The 14,189-nt window shown below is 50.6% G+C and overlaps 1 protein-coding gene and 1 long non-coding RNA gene across 6 annotated transcripts in view; one reads left to right on the top strand and one right to left on the bottom strand.

Annotated features, from left to right (window-relative positions):
* Nucleotides 1-7,451, top strand: part of GOLGA3 (golgin A3) — a 47,365-nt gene extending 39,914 nt beyond the window's left edge. For all 5 annotated transcript variants that reach the window (XM_081286640.1, XM_081286641.1, XM_081286639.1 and 2 more), the window contains 6 exons: nucleotides 1,561-1,700; nucleotides 2,339-2,471; nucleotides 2,777-2,899; nucleotides 3,356-3,517; nucleotides 4,044-4,207; nucleotides 4,833-7,451. In XM_081286640.1, coding sequence (XP_081142766.1) covers nucleotides 1,561-1,700; nucleotides 2,339-2,471; nucleotides 2,777-2,899; nucleotides 3,356-3,517; nucleotides 4,044-4,207; nucleotides 4,833-5,004 — 894 coding nt within the window. In that variant the 3' untranslated portion in view covers nucleotides 5,005-7,451. The remainder of the gene's footprint in view (nucleotides 1-1,560; nucleotides 1,701-2,338; nucleotides 2,472-2,776; nucleotides 2,900-3,355; nucleotides 3,518-4,043; nucleotides 4,208-4,832) is intronic.
* On the bottom strand, nucleotides 3,524-14,079 carry LOC308644877. Its single transcript, XR_014021100.1, has 5 exons — nucleotides 13,647-14,079; nucleotides 13,537-13,605; nucleotides 9,862-10,035; nucleotides 8,243-8,404; nucleotides 3,524-3,994 (listed from the first exon to the last, which is right to left on the bottom strand). It is a non-coding gene; the product is annotated as an uncharacterized lncRNA (long non-coding RNA).
* Nucleotides 14,080-14,189: the final 110 nt, after the last annotated feature.

Raw genomic sequence — 14,189 nt, 5'->3', positions numbered from 1 at the left:
CAGGTCTAGCACATGCTAGGCAAGCACTGTGTTTCTGAGCTACACCCCCAACCTAACACAAGTGCATCTCAATGCTTACATACCAGAGGGAGTACTTGGGAAGAACTGTCTATCTCTGGAAAAATGTGGGAAGGGACACATTACTTTTCCTTTGAACTTTGAATTGCAGCCATGTTTGGTAGTATGTGTCTGTTATCCCATCTATTCAGGAGACTGAGGCAGGAAGATTTCAAGTTCCAGGCCAGCCTGGGTAACTTAGTGAGACCCTGTCTCAAAATAAAAAGTGAAAAGGGATGGAGAGCTTAGCTCATTGGTAGAGCTGTCGTGTTCCACGACTAAACACTTGGGGTCATTCCAGGTAAACTAAGCTGCATGAAATAACCACACAGAGACAGAGAAATACCTTTTTCTTTGGGTCCTGTGATGGCTCCTCTGACCTTAGGGGTCCATGCAAAGAGAGAGAGGAGCATTTGCTGAACCCTTTTATTGGGAAGAAGCCATTCAAATGAGGTAGGATTACAAGGGAACCCGTGAGTGTAGCTCAACCCTTCTGGGTGCCGCCTACACCTAGGGCCACTCCCAGGGCCACACCTTATTATCCCAGTGAGGGAAAAGACTGAGTCAGGTCCATGGCACTACTGCGCCAGACTACAGTGATCTTTCAGATCCCCGTGGTGCATCAGGACTTAAAGGTGAGTGCATTTGGAGTGGCTCCCCAAATATAGCCCCCTAGGTTCAATCCCCAGTGCCACAATCGATCGATCAATCAATCAGTCAATAAATAGAAAGAAATTCATAATAAAAATACTGGGGGAAATGATATATGCAGACTTCAATTTCTTTTTCTTTGGTACCAGGGATTGAACCCAGGGACACTTTACCACTGAGCCACATCCCTAGCCCTTTTATTTTTTATTTTGAGACACAATCTTGCTAAGTTGCTGATCTGACCTTGAACTTGGGATCCTTTTGCCTCAGCTTCCCAAGTCACTGGGATTACAGGCATGTGCCACTATGCCCAGCTATTACAAATGCTTTTGTTAAATTTTATTTTAAAATAAAGTACTTGGTAGGACAATTAGACAAGAAAATTAAAGTATTGGGAAAAAATATAAATGTTTGTGATACTGAAAAATTTACTTATCTTTTTGGAAATATTGGGAGAATTTATTTTAACAGCAGTGAGATTTCAGAAAGGAGACTAGTTACATCATAAATAGAATTAACAGCCACATTATTGTTAGAGGGTATAATGCAAAAGTAGATTGCTCTCAGAATTCACAAGCTGTGGATAAACTCAACTGGAAACTTGTAGATATGCTGGAAGAATTTGGAAACTGTTTAGACTAAGGGAACCATGAATAGACCTGTAAATTTGATAGGCACTAGCAACCACTTCTGATGCACTCCCCTGTGCTGAGCATTGGGGCAGGGGATTGGTGGGGCTTAAGTGGTGCTTAGGCACCATTGAGCCTTGGGTGTCCTGTCCAGAAAAAGGTATTTCTCTGTCTCTGTGTGTTTACTTCATCATTATAACATCAGCTTCCTGCCTCCTTCCAGGTGGCTGCTGCCAGGGCAGAAGCTGGACACAACCGCCGCCACTTCAAGGCAGCCGCTTTGGAGCTGAGCGAAGTGAAGAAGGAGCTGCTAGCCAAGGAGCACGTTGTGCGGACGCTGCAGGCTGAGGCCGACGAGCTCCAGTGAGTGCCAAGGCCTGGGGAGGGCCAGCACTGCCAGTTGGGGACCATGCGCACGCAGTGCATCCTGAGCAGGCAGAGCTATGTGAGCCCCTTCCAGGTCTCTAGTTCACACCCACATGGGGAGACTCCTGCCTGCTACCAAACTGCTGAATACTGAGGGGCCAGTCCCAGTGGCCTGACCCCCTCTGAGAAAGCCCAGGCTTTACTCTGGTTGCCTCACTCCTTCCTGCCTTGCTTGACCTTCCCTAGACAGAAGCTGCCCAGGGCAAAGACTCACCCTGGGACTGTGCCCTGGACACTGAGAGGATCACTGATCTCACTAGTGCAGCACAGTCAGACACGTAGAGGGTCTGGCTGTGCCATGCCCAGAGCTGCGTGCGTGCACACACACGAGCAGCTCTAGAGGTCCCTCTCACTGGATCTTGGAATGGTCACTCAGCACCATAATATGAATTGTATGAACAAAGCATGTCCCTTGGAGGACTTTGCAGGGTTGGCCAAGGCACCCAGTCATCCATTGTCTCTGGGGAGCAGTCTGGGTCTCACCAGGATGGCCATAATCCACAGGCTTCATTTTAGAATGGGGTGGCAAGTTGGGAGGATGCTGACATTTCATTCTTACCTTTTTTTAATGCCAGTATTCGGGAGGGGAAACATTCCCAAGAAATCGCACAGTTCCAGGCAGAGCTGGCAGAGGCCCGGACTCAGCTTCAGCTCCTACAGAAGCAGCTGGACATGCAGCTCAGCCAGGAGCCCACAGGAAGCCAAGAGGTGAGAGCTGGGCCCTATCTGCTTGGAGAATAATTTTTTTTTCCTAAATATGATATTAAAAGATGTGCAGAAACCAGGTGCAGTGGTGTACACCTGTAATCCCTGTGATTTGGGAGGCCAAGGCAAGAGGATTGTGAGTTTAAAGCCAGCCTAGGCAACTAAGCGAGTCCCTGTTTAAAAATAAAATAAAGGCTGGGAATGTAACTCAGTGGTAGAATGTCCCTGGGTTCAATCCCCAGCACCACCAAAAACAGAAGAATGCCTCTTTAACATTTTCTTGATCACGTGACTTTTTTTCATTTTAGATGGAAAATCTCAAATGGGAGTTGGATCAGAAAGAGCGAGAAATCCAGTCCTTGAAGCAGCAGCTGGACTTGACAGAGCAACAGGGCAGGAAGGAGCTGGAAGGAACACAGCAGTCATTGCAGGTGACCATCCGCAGACTCTAGGGGGCAGTTGCTGCAGGTGGCTGTCATGCAGGTGGACTGCGGGCTCTGGAGTTTGAGTTAAGAGTGTGCAGGGTGTGATCATCACTAGATCCTTCACAGCCTGGAGAACTCGAGAGGGAACTGCTGGGCTGGAAACATCCTGTGATTCACTGTGTAAAAGTCAGGCCCTCACCAGCCCATTGGTGCATGCTTACAATCCCAGCAACCTGGGAGGCTGAGGCAGGAGGATTTCAAGTTTAGCAAGGCCCCGTCTCAGAACAAGGCCTGACTTGAACCCGGAGGTACACTTCCTGACTCAGAGGTAAGTGTACCTCCGGGTTCAATCACTAGTACCAAAAAAGAAAAAAGAAGAGTGAGTCCTTCGGAACTCACATAGAAACAGATCTTAGCAGTGTTTAATCATTCCCTTTTCTGAATCCAAATCTACTTTTCTAGAATATCAAGTCTGAGTTGGAGACGGTGCAGGAAGACCTGTCCATGACCCAGAAGGATAAATTTATGCTTCAAGCCAAAGTGTCGGAACTGAAGAGCAACATGAAGACTCTGCTTCAGCAGAACCAGCAGCTGCAGCTGGACCTCCGGCACCGTGTGGCCAAGGTGGTATCCAGGCCCACCACCTTTCAGGCTGACTGACTATGCCCGAGGTTTTCCTGAGCGAGAGGCTGGTAGACTTTCTAGGCACGCACACATGGCCGCTACATGAGATGATATGGGGCAGCTGAGAATGCCTGACAATTCTCTCAGGCATCATTTGCTACCTGTGGAAAAGTTTTGGGTTTAGAGAGTCTGAGCAGCTGGGAAATGTACCTGATTTCCTAGGGAAGCCCAGTGTCAAGGCTGTGGGTTTAGAGGACGCTCTTGAATGAGGCTCTAGGGTCCGGTGGGTCCCCCCAAGGGTCTGGGCTCAGGTTGTTTGCGTTTAGTGTGTGCATTCGGAATTGAGCTGTTTACCAGCCAACTTCTTCAACTCCTCCTGTGATAGTTGGGCTGTGCTGATGCGAAGGCTAGGACAGTCTCCTTTCTGGGGTCTTCTGTCATGTGGGGGTCTTCTTGCTCCTGTTGTGACAGCAGTAACTGATGGGGGTGGACACGGGGAAACTAATGACATGTTTTTAATGAACAGAGGAAGGAGCCAAAAGGTGAGGCCAGCTCCCCAGGCCCTGCAACACCCATCAGGATCCCAGACTGCCCCGTCCCAGCCTCGCTGCTGGAGGAGCTGCTGCGGCCTCCACCTGCCGTGAGCAAGGAGCCCCTCAAGAACCTCAACAGCTGTCTGCAGCAGCTCAAGTACGGTCCACATTCTGTGCTTTTAAAACAAATGGCTTGTCTGGCTGGAGGAGCTCCTTGTGCCACAGGGTGTGCCCACAGTGGGGGGCAAGCTTGCTCACAGGCAGGCCCTCACGCCACACCAGGCCAAGGCTGCTCAGAGCAGACTGCCCTGACCAGCCTTTGGAGTGAGAGACCACACATATTGTGCCTGTGCACTGTGGGTTGAGCCTCCTGACTCAGAACAGCAGAGGCCAGCGTCGCAGAGCACAGCCACCTGGGAGACCTCATAGGTGATACTGGGGGTGCAAGTCACACTGCACTGGCCTTGGGGGACAGCTTCCACACAGCAACTTGGCTGGCCTCAGGCACTTAGGTCTTTGTTTCACACGGTCCCAGTGGAGGTAGGGCTCTCCCTGAAGCAGACACCTAGACAGTATGCTGGTCTCCGCACAGAACAGAGAACAATGCTGAGAGCCCTGACCTATGACTGCAGCTGATTTTGTGGGACTGTGATAGAGATCCACTGTCATGCAGACACGGGGGATCCTGCTATCACACCTGAGCTTGGTAGGGGCTGTGAGTGTTGGCTCCTGCTTGGCCCTCCTGTGACCTGGGTTTCTCATGCTTCCTCCCGTCTCCCCAGGCAGGAGATGGACAGTCTGCAGCGCCAGATGGAGGAGCACACCTTCACTGTGCACGAGTCCCTGTCCTCCTGGACGCAGGTGGAAGGCCCCGCAGGAGAGCAGGTGAACCCCAGGGCAAACCCAAGACAACAAGGTGGAAGCCGGGCTCCCCAAGGAGGACTAGACCAGTGACCGCACAGTGCTCACACCATGTGTACACAGCTGCTCCAAGGAACGCTCTTGCATCAGTGCTACTCCTTTGATGGTGTGCTCTGCATTTTCTGAGAGTGAAATTTGAGTTTTGCTTTTGCCTTTGATGAAGAATGAAACAACAGAAGGAGAGTTGAGAATTAGAGGAGTAGTCGTTTGAAATCACAAATGGCTTCCCACGAAGTAGCCAGACCTCAGGCCTGGCTTCGGGCTCAGTGAGGACTTGTATCTGTCTGACAGGTTATTTGCAGAAGGGGGCATCTTTGATTGACAGGGATGCTGCTCCTGGAGGGCCATGCCAGCAGCCAGCCCTTGCAGAGACTGCTCAGTAGGATCCTCTGGCAGCACATCCAGGCAGGCTGGGTGCGGTTCTCACTGTCCTGTCCACTCAATAAGAGCTCTCCTTTTCTGCAGAGTGAATTTTTATTTGCACCTTTGGATTTTTATTTCATTTTTTTCAATAGCCATCCCATAATAGGACGTACATAGAAATACTGAAAATCATAACCTTTTAAAAGCATATGCCTACATTATTTAAGAAGAATATAATTGTCTTTTTATTGATTGCCTTTTGAAAAATTACTGTTGGAAAATAATGTACACGTAGGATGTAGGGATATCAGAAAATTATATTTTAAGAAGTATAGTTATTTTATTTACTCTACCTTCTAAAACCAAACATTCTTGCCCAGAGGAGGCTCTTTGTTCTAATTTTACTTTTTCCTGAGGGTTTTTGCTTCCTGCCCAGTGGTCTTCCTAAGTTTGTGACACAGGCCTGTCAGGTGCTGGCCCTTTGTGGACCCCCCCACTTTGGCTGACCACTGGGCTGGAGCAGGTGGGACCCTCAGTCAAGCCCAGTGGTCCTAACAATCCCCAGGGGAAGAGGGCCTAACGTGTGTGGGTCACAGGCTTCTTGCTGTGCCCCCAACACCATGGTCATCAGGAGGCCCTAGTGTTGCCATTGTCACCTGGTCAGAGGCCATGTCTGGAAGAGATGTGGTGCCAGGGGAAGGCAGCTGTGGTCTTTTGAGGAATAGGAGGTTCAGAGACAAGTGCCTCTTCACTGTGGCACGTTTTCCACCTAGAGGCAGTGCTGTATATGCCAGCTGACTGGGAGAGTCCAGGTCTTTGTTTCTCCCTCAGTTGCTAGGAAAATCTAAAAATAGTATTTATTGTTTCAAGGTAGGAAGGAGAAAAAGAGGGGAGGTCCAGGTGACCCTCGTTCACATCTGCCAGTCTGCAGGTGAAGTTCTATGGTAGGGACCCACCTAGGCTCGCTGTGTCAGCAGGGTACTGGTGTCCTGGAGAGAACAACATGGAGTTTCCAAGCAGTTTGTGGTATGTTGTTAGAAGGTTGATTGATACGGCTAAAGTGGCATCACCATGAAGATGTGTGGCTTTTAAAAAAGTATTCCCTAGCAAATGTTAGAACTTGTAAAATGTATATATCATCTGTACAGGGTTAATCTTGAAATGATACTTGAAAATTTCATTTTAAGTATATTTTATTTCTTAACTTGGAAATTGTTTCTGACTAAATTGTTCTTGCACCATTAGAAAAGAAAAATGGAAGTTTATGTTCTTATTTATTTTGGCTGTTACCTTTTGTCTAGTCTTAGGCAGGATACGTCCCTGGACTCACTGGGTGGCACGGCTGCCTTCTCCCTCTGTCTCAGCAGAGTCTCTGCACAAGCTCCCATTTCTTCCTCCTAAGAGAGGATGTGCTCGTGGCCACCACTGGGCCCCATGTCTGTCCCCCTCCCTTGCTTGGCAGTCCTGGGCCTCACCTACCCTAGCTATCACTGCCCCGTGTGGGGCCCTGGCCAGCACTTCTGGGTTCCACCAAGGACCTGGCCTGTCTTGGCTCAGCCTGTGTCCTCAGTGGCCAGTGCAGCTGTGGCTTGAGGCTCATGCTGGAGCTGCCACTGCCCTTATGTTCTTTGAGGTTTTCTTGCTGCTGTTTTGGAAGGTTGAAGGCACTTTTCTGTCTCCAGGGGATCCCAGTTGGAACGAATGTTCCTCTGGGTAAAGTGCAAGTGACAGGTCTGGGTCTGGAGTGTGGTTGTGCCAGGGTGGCTGTTGTCTGCATGGTGTTCGCCCTGTCCTGTTGCACGGAGCCATGGTACGTAGTTCAGGATGCCATTGCCTGGATTGCAGTGGGTCTCTGTTGATCTTTTTCTATGGTACCCATCAGATTGATGCCTCACACATCTCGCAGATTTATATAGCTTCGTTCCTCTTTAGAAGATGTTTTGATAGAATGGCAGCTGACTACCCAGGCCTGGGTCAGGGAGAGGGGCAGCCTATGGGCAGCCTCTGTGCTGGGATCGGGAAGCTTGTGGCTTGCCCTTGGTGGAAGGCTTATTCTCTGCAAAAGCCACAGCCTACAACATTACCATGGCACAGATTCCTATTTACATTTTTTTTTTTTTTTTAACAAAAATCAAGTGTCAAGGTTCTGGGAATGAAAGGGACCAGCGTATCTGAAAGGGAAGAGTCCTGGAGCCTTCCTGCCAAGGACCCAGCAACATGGATGCCTGTGGTGTGGGATATTGGGCCCCATGCTAACAAGATCTCATTCTGTGGTGGTCTCAGGTTCTGATCGGATTCTTGAGGGTCCGTGTTTTAAAGGATCTAGGAAGTTCGTTGTTCACTGCCTTCTGCTGTTCCCTCATTTCTCATCCAGAGTTAGTCATTTCTATAAAAAAATCTTCTCACAAAAGGAGTCACTAGCTGGGGGCTGTTTGTGTGAAAGGTGTCACTGTGTGCAACAGATTGTAACTTTAAAAAGCATGTTGATTTTTTTTTTATAATATAAGCGTGCTTGGGAATTCCTTAAATTTTGTGCAATAAACTATTTTTGGTAAAGGTTTTCATATTTTATTGAGGGCATCATTGTGATATTTACATTTTGTCATTTGGGAGTGACTTTGTCATCTCTGTTGTCACACCCTGTTGTGTGTTAAGGAAATGCTGTTCTGCCGAGTTTACGGCAGGACGTGGAGTCTGGCTCCCTGTTGTTGCTGTGGATCTGCACTTGACCAGCCATCACATGGGCCGGGAGAGAAGGGGGCACGTGAGGCCACAGCTGGAGCATCTGCCTGAGGCTTCCTGGCCAGGTTTTTTTTTTTTTTCCTTTCTGAGATGTATTTCTTTAAAATAAGTCATACAAATGGTTACAGTCACAAACATGATTTTAACCAAAGTATTGCTAGCCTACCACATCAGCAGGACAGCGCAGCACGTTCACTGCCGCCTTCCCCAGTCAGCGCAGGGAGCTCCTGGCACCCCTTCCTCTGAGCTGTTTGAGATGCTGTCTCCATTTTGAATAAGGGGGTTCATGCCAAAATCAGGAAAAGAGCTGTTGTTTTTCTGAATCATTCTAAAAATAAGAAGCAGGGAGAAAAGACAGTGCACTGTGCCACATGAAGGAAGCGGGAAGGACCCAAGTCCTGAGAAGGGGCTCCAGCGTCCAGCAGAGGGAGCTGAAGACTGTACACAGACAAGGTCCATGATAGAATTAACTACTAACTTTTGCTCAGAAAGGACGGCAAATGACACAGGACAGTGAGCCAGCCCATGGGACAGGACAACTACAGTCAACATGGGAGGCTGCACTGCCTTTCGCCCTGCCCATGCCTGGGCCAGTCTCCGGAGCACCAGGGCCCTGGGCACCTCTTGGCACACTCCTGGCTGAGGTGCAAGACGCCTTGAGGCTCACCGCTCCCCACAGACTACAGCTGGTCTCTGTCCACCTTGAGCATGACAATTTGCTGGCCAGAGTCCTGCATGCCAGCTGCAGCTCTACCAGGTGGTCCCCGAGAACACAGGTCATGACGCTCCCATCTCAGCACTGTGGCTCTCCAGTGTCTTTTTTTTTTTGTACTGGGGATTGGACCCAGGGGCACTAGACCACTGAGCACACCCACAGCCCTATTTTGTATTTTATGTAGAGACAGGGTCTCACTGAGTTGCTAAGTGCCTCCCATTGCTAAGGCTGGCTTTGAACTTTCCATCCTCCTGCCTTAGCCTTCCCAGCCGCATGTGTGACACACCTTGCTTCCCAGTCTCTCTGGTCTTTTTCGTTCCTTTCCTTTCTGTACTGGGATTGAACTCAGGGGTGCTCTACCACTGGGGCACATCCCCAGGCTTTTTTTTTTTTTTAAGACAGGTTCCCACTAAATTGGCCAGGCTGGCCTGGAACTCACCATCCTCCTACCTCTGCCTCCCAAGTAGCTAGGACTATGCCACCATGATTGTCCCACCCTTTATTTGAGGTCTGCTGACTGCAGTGCTGCAGTCTAACAATGCCCTGGCCACCTTTTCTGCCTTAACTTCTTTAGGCATTGAGGTTGTACTGTTTCTGTATGTAGTGACCATGAGGGGCTTTATGTATTCAGAACTATTTCCACCTGTATAAAAAGTTGGTAAGTGTTTGCAGGCACAGAACTAGTTGGCATATTAATCTTTGTTAAATAGCTGCTCTGTGCTCCAGCCTCTTATAGTGAGGATGTGGGAGTGGGCTTTGGTGGGACTTACTTTGGTGGACTTTGCAGGGGACTGTCAGGGATGGCTACACCCTACCTTCGTACAGCTTCCACCCAGTTAATCCTTTGAACACACAAACAGAGGTTTCCAGAGACTTGCAGGGGGTCCTGGGATGGAGCTCTACCACTGGGCTACTTCCCCAGTCCTTCTTTCTTTGAGAGAGGGTCTTGTTCAGTTGCCCTGCTGGCCTCCTGCTGCAGCCTCCCGAGCAACAGGGATGACAGGTGTGCACCACCCAGCATGCAGACTGGACAGACCAAGGTGCTTTTCCCCAGTACTTGGATGCCTCACCTTCATCCAACCCGCAGAGCGCTTCTTTTGGCCTCCATGTGTGGGACAGGTGCTCTAGCGCCTGCAGGACCCACCTTAGCATTTTGGGCCCTGCTTCAGTGCGTCATTTCCTTGGCTCTGTGTGCCTGCCAGTCTTACCACAAGATGTGAGAAATCCAGCTAATGCAAAAAATGCTGAAAGTGAGAGAGGAAGGTGTCACTGGATGTTCCCGGATCCAGGGCTTATTCCAAAGCAGCCCCCCACCTCCCGTGGATTAATACTGCTTTGCCTCACCTGCCTCAGTTTATCGTGAGGGTTAAATTGGAATATATATCTTTGGCTTATAAAGCATAAACCCTGGGGCTGTGAAGGGTCACTGGTAGTTCTTGGTGCGGCTCAGTCCACGGCTGCACTATGCCCACCTGGGCCATTTCCTCTGATGGTGCTAGCCTCCCTGAGTCTGCTCTGAGGTCACATCATGAAGGGAAGTTGCCTTGGGAGCATTCTTCCCCATAGTGTCTCCACAGCTGGCTCTGGGCCAGCCTTCAGGTCCATCTGTGTGGCATGCACAGCCCCCATGGGCCTTTCCAGGGCACTTCTCGGGGCCTCCCCAAGTCCTCAGCCATGTCTGGGCCAAGGAGGCAACTCCTGCCTCCCAGCACAGCCCCTCACCAAGGTCTTCACGCGCCACTAGGACACACAGGGCCTCTGCCCCGTCCCATCAGGGACAAAGTGAAGCAGGAGTTCAGAAAACTATCACCAAGAAAGAAGTACCTCAAACCGCTCCTCCAAGGCTGCCATTCTTCCAGGCTTCATCTGCTCAGCCGTAGGAATCCAGCGCCACCTGGTGGGCAAATCCTCTCACTTCTGCCTCATGGTAGATGGAGGCCAGCAGCAGAGCTCCACCGTCTGACTCCTTCTGTTAACTGCACGTAGGTGGCACTGGGTGGGAGTGAGAAGACGGTGCCATCAGGACCCCATCATGACAGTACAGTCAGAAACCCCAAACTCAAGTGACTGAAATGAGACACTGGTCTTGCCGATGGCAGGTCAAGTGTAAGAAAACTGATGAGGGAGGCTTCACAGCTCTGGGGAGGAGGACCACTGTCGGCTCTCAGGCACGGCTGTTGTGAAGCGTGAGCACGAGACCCTGGCTCTCCTGTTGCATGGAGCAGCCCAGGAGCTGGGCACCGCTTGCATCTGCTCCTTCCTGTGGCAGCGCTCCTTGTAGAGGACATATCTTCACCGTGGCTTATTCTCGAGATGGTTCTCTCGGCACTCCAGGAACCCTGGGTGACTGGGAGACATCTTCCCCACTGAGAGGCCTGTGTGTAGATACAAGCTGGCAGCCGGGCTCCAGCAATGACAGCTTCACAGGACAGAGGCTCTGTGGCCAGGGCATGGCACACGCTGCCTCACCTCCAAGACAGGTACTCATTCCTGCTTCACCACAGGAATCGAGTTTGTCACCTAAAGTCACCCAGAAGGCAGGTGATATGGCCAGGCCTGGTGCTGTCACAAAGGCTGAATGGTAAATGTTGGGGACAGCCACGCTCACGGTACCATGCTCCCCAACTTAGGGTGGGGTTACTTGCTGCCCAATGAACTACTGTAAGTTGAAGGTAAGTTGGAAACGCACTCAACACACCTACCCCCAGCACCACTGCCCAACCATGCAGCACACGCCCTAAGCCAGTGCTGGCTGAGAGCTGTCCTGCTGCTGCCGGCACTAGGAGGTTTTCTTGGAAAGCTGGCCAATTCATACCACGGGAAAACTAAGAGGGTGTTAGAGTGGGCATGTCGATGCACACCTGTGGTCCTAGCCACGCCCAGGCTGAAACTGGGAGATCTCTAGCTACAGCCCCTTTAGCAGCTCAGCAAGGTTGTGTCCAAAGAGTAAGGCTGGGGGTGTAGCTCAGTGGTGGAGCACCCCTGGGATGGATCCCTAGTACCACAACAGAACACAAAAGGGCATAGTACCAAATGGTAAGGCTTCATCTAACGTCATTCTGTAAAAAATGTTGCCATAAACCCAAAACCACCTTTCAGTATGTGGTTTTACGAGTCTGACAAACGTGTGCCATGGTGCCATAAACCCTAACAAGTGGCCCAAGGCTCCAGTCAGCACCCCACTGGGCCCAACTGCTGTCCTGAGGCTCACCACCATAAGCTCTGCCTATGCCTGCACTACCTTGTGGTCCTACACTAACAAGACAACTCCGAATCTGTGTACCCATGGATGACATTTGGGGTGTTCCCAGTTTTGAGGCTATTAGAATAACTTTGCTATGGACATTTTCAAATGACCCTCTGTTAATTTCCATTTTCACTCCTGAGTAAGTTCCTAGGGCTGCATTGTTGAGCCACAGGGAGGTGGTCTTGGTTCCTTGGGTGGGGGGCTAGGGACTGTAACAAAGTGCTCTAAGGTGTGTGGCTTATAGACAATGGGAAACTTCTCAGTTCCTTTGGCTCGAAGTCCAATATCAAGACACCTGTAGACGCAGGATGCGTAAGGGCTGGGAAAGGCTAGGGGTCATAGGCTCCTTTTCTAAGGGCTGTAATCCTGTTTATGGGGGCTCTGCCCTAGGATGGGATCACCTCCATTGGCCTCACATCCTGATACTATTACCTTGGGAGTTAGGGTTTCAACACATTAAGTTTGGAGGACATGAACATTCAGACAAGGGCAGAGTGACATCTTTAAAGTTTCTGCAAAGTGGTTATCTCACTTTACACTCCCACTAGCAGTGTCGAGAGTTGCAAACCTTCTACATTCCTCGTAAAATTTGATATTGTCATTCTCTTAATTTTAGCTATTCTTGAAGGTATAAAGCAGTATCCATTGTGTGTGTGTGTGTGTGTGTGTGTGTGTGCGCGCGCGCGCGCGCGCGCGCGCATGTGCTTGGTAATACTGGGAATTAAATCCAGAGATACTTTACCACTGTGCTACATCTACAACTTTAAGACTTTTTACTTTTTTATTTTGAGACTCTTACTGAATTGCCCAGACTAGCCTCAAACTTTGGATCCATCTGCCTGAGCCTGAGTGGCTGGAATTACAGATATGTGCCACACACTTGATTTCATTGTGATTTTAAATCACATTTCATTCTTTTTAAATTTACTAACCCTTTCTTCTTTGTTGTTCCATCAACTGTTAATACCACCCAGTGATTTTTTTCTTTAATCTATGTGTGTGTGTGTGTGTGTGTGTGTGCGCGCGCGCGCGCGCGTTATTGAACCCAGGGGTTCATTCTAAGCTTCATCCCCAGGGCACCCCCCATCAACTGTTGTTTTTGAGACAGTATCTTGTTAAGTGCTGAGGCTGGCCTTGAACTTGTCATCCTCCTGCCTCAACCTACCCAGTTGCTGGAATTACAAATGTGCATCACAGTGCCTAGCTCAGATTTTTTTTTAAATCAAGGACATCAATTATATCTTAAAATTTTCCATTAAACACATATATGCTGGGTGTGGTGGTACACGCCTATAATTCCAGCTATTTAGGAGGCTGAGACAGGAGGATTGCAAGTTCAAGGCCAGCCTTAGCAGCTTAGCAAGATCCTGCCTCAAAAATACATATATATTATGAACTAATATATACATAGTTCATTATATATAACTAGGGATAAAGCGCCCCTGTGTTGAATCCCCCAGTAACACAGGCACAAAAAGTTACTATATAAATCACACACCTGACGGGTTTGAGAAGGGCAGGGCCCAGAAGCGCCGACCACAAGGGGCAGGACTGCGGGGGGGCAGGACTGCGGGGGGGCGGGGGGGAGGCCCCCGGGAGGGGAGGGACGGCGGAACGGGACCGCTAGCGGCTGTCCACACCTTGTGGCCTCAGGGACACCGGGCTAGTTCCTGTTCAGCCGTGAGATGGGCCAGGCACGTCCTGCACGGCTGTCGTTGAAACCGCACCTGTCCCTCGTGCGTGGCCACTTGCCCTCTCCTTCTGGCTCGTCCCGCCTGGCAGCCCGCCTTGACTCTTCAGGTCCCAGTCCCCTCCCATCCGCTCCCGGGCACTCGCCTGCCCTCAGGTCTGGAGGGCCTCGTAAAGGCTTCTCCGACGCCGGCTCTGGCGCTCCTGACACTTGCAACCGGAGCACTGGAGCAGCCCCGGATGAGGCGCGCCCCCCCCCGCCCCCCCGGCGGCCGCCCTGGGCGTTGCGCCCGACCCCGCCCAGCCGAGCGTGGCTGCGAGTCAGGTCCCCGCGGCCGCCCGCGACGCTGCCTGAGCTGCTGCCTACGCCACTGCCTGAGTCAGGCCCCGCGGCCGCCCGGAGCCGGGGCCGCTAGCCAGCCCCAACCTGCCCCGAGCGGGAGCCGCCGGATTGCGAGGGGC

The sequence above is a fragment of the Spermophilus citellus genome (genome assembly GCF_964194105.1).
Source record: "Spermophilus citellus genome assembly, chromosome: 3".
NCBI classification, from domain to species: Eukaryota; Metazoa; Chordata; class Mammalia; order Rodentia; family Sciuridae; genus Spermophilus; species Spermophilus citellus.
This window is presented reverse-complemented; position numbering and strand designations above follow the sequence as displayed.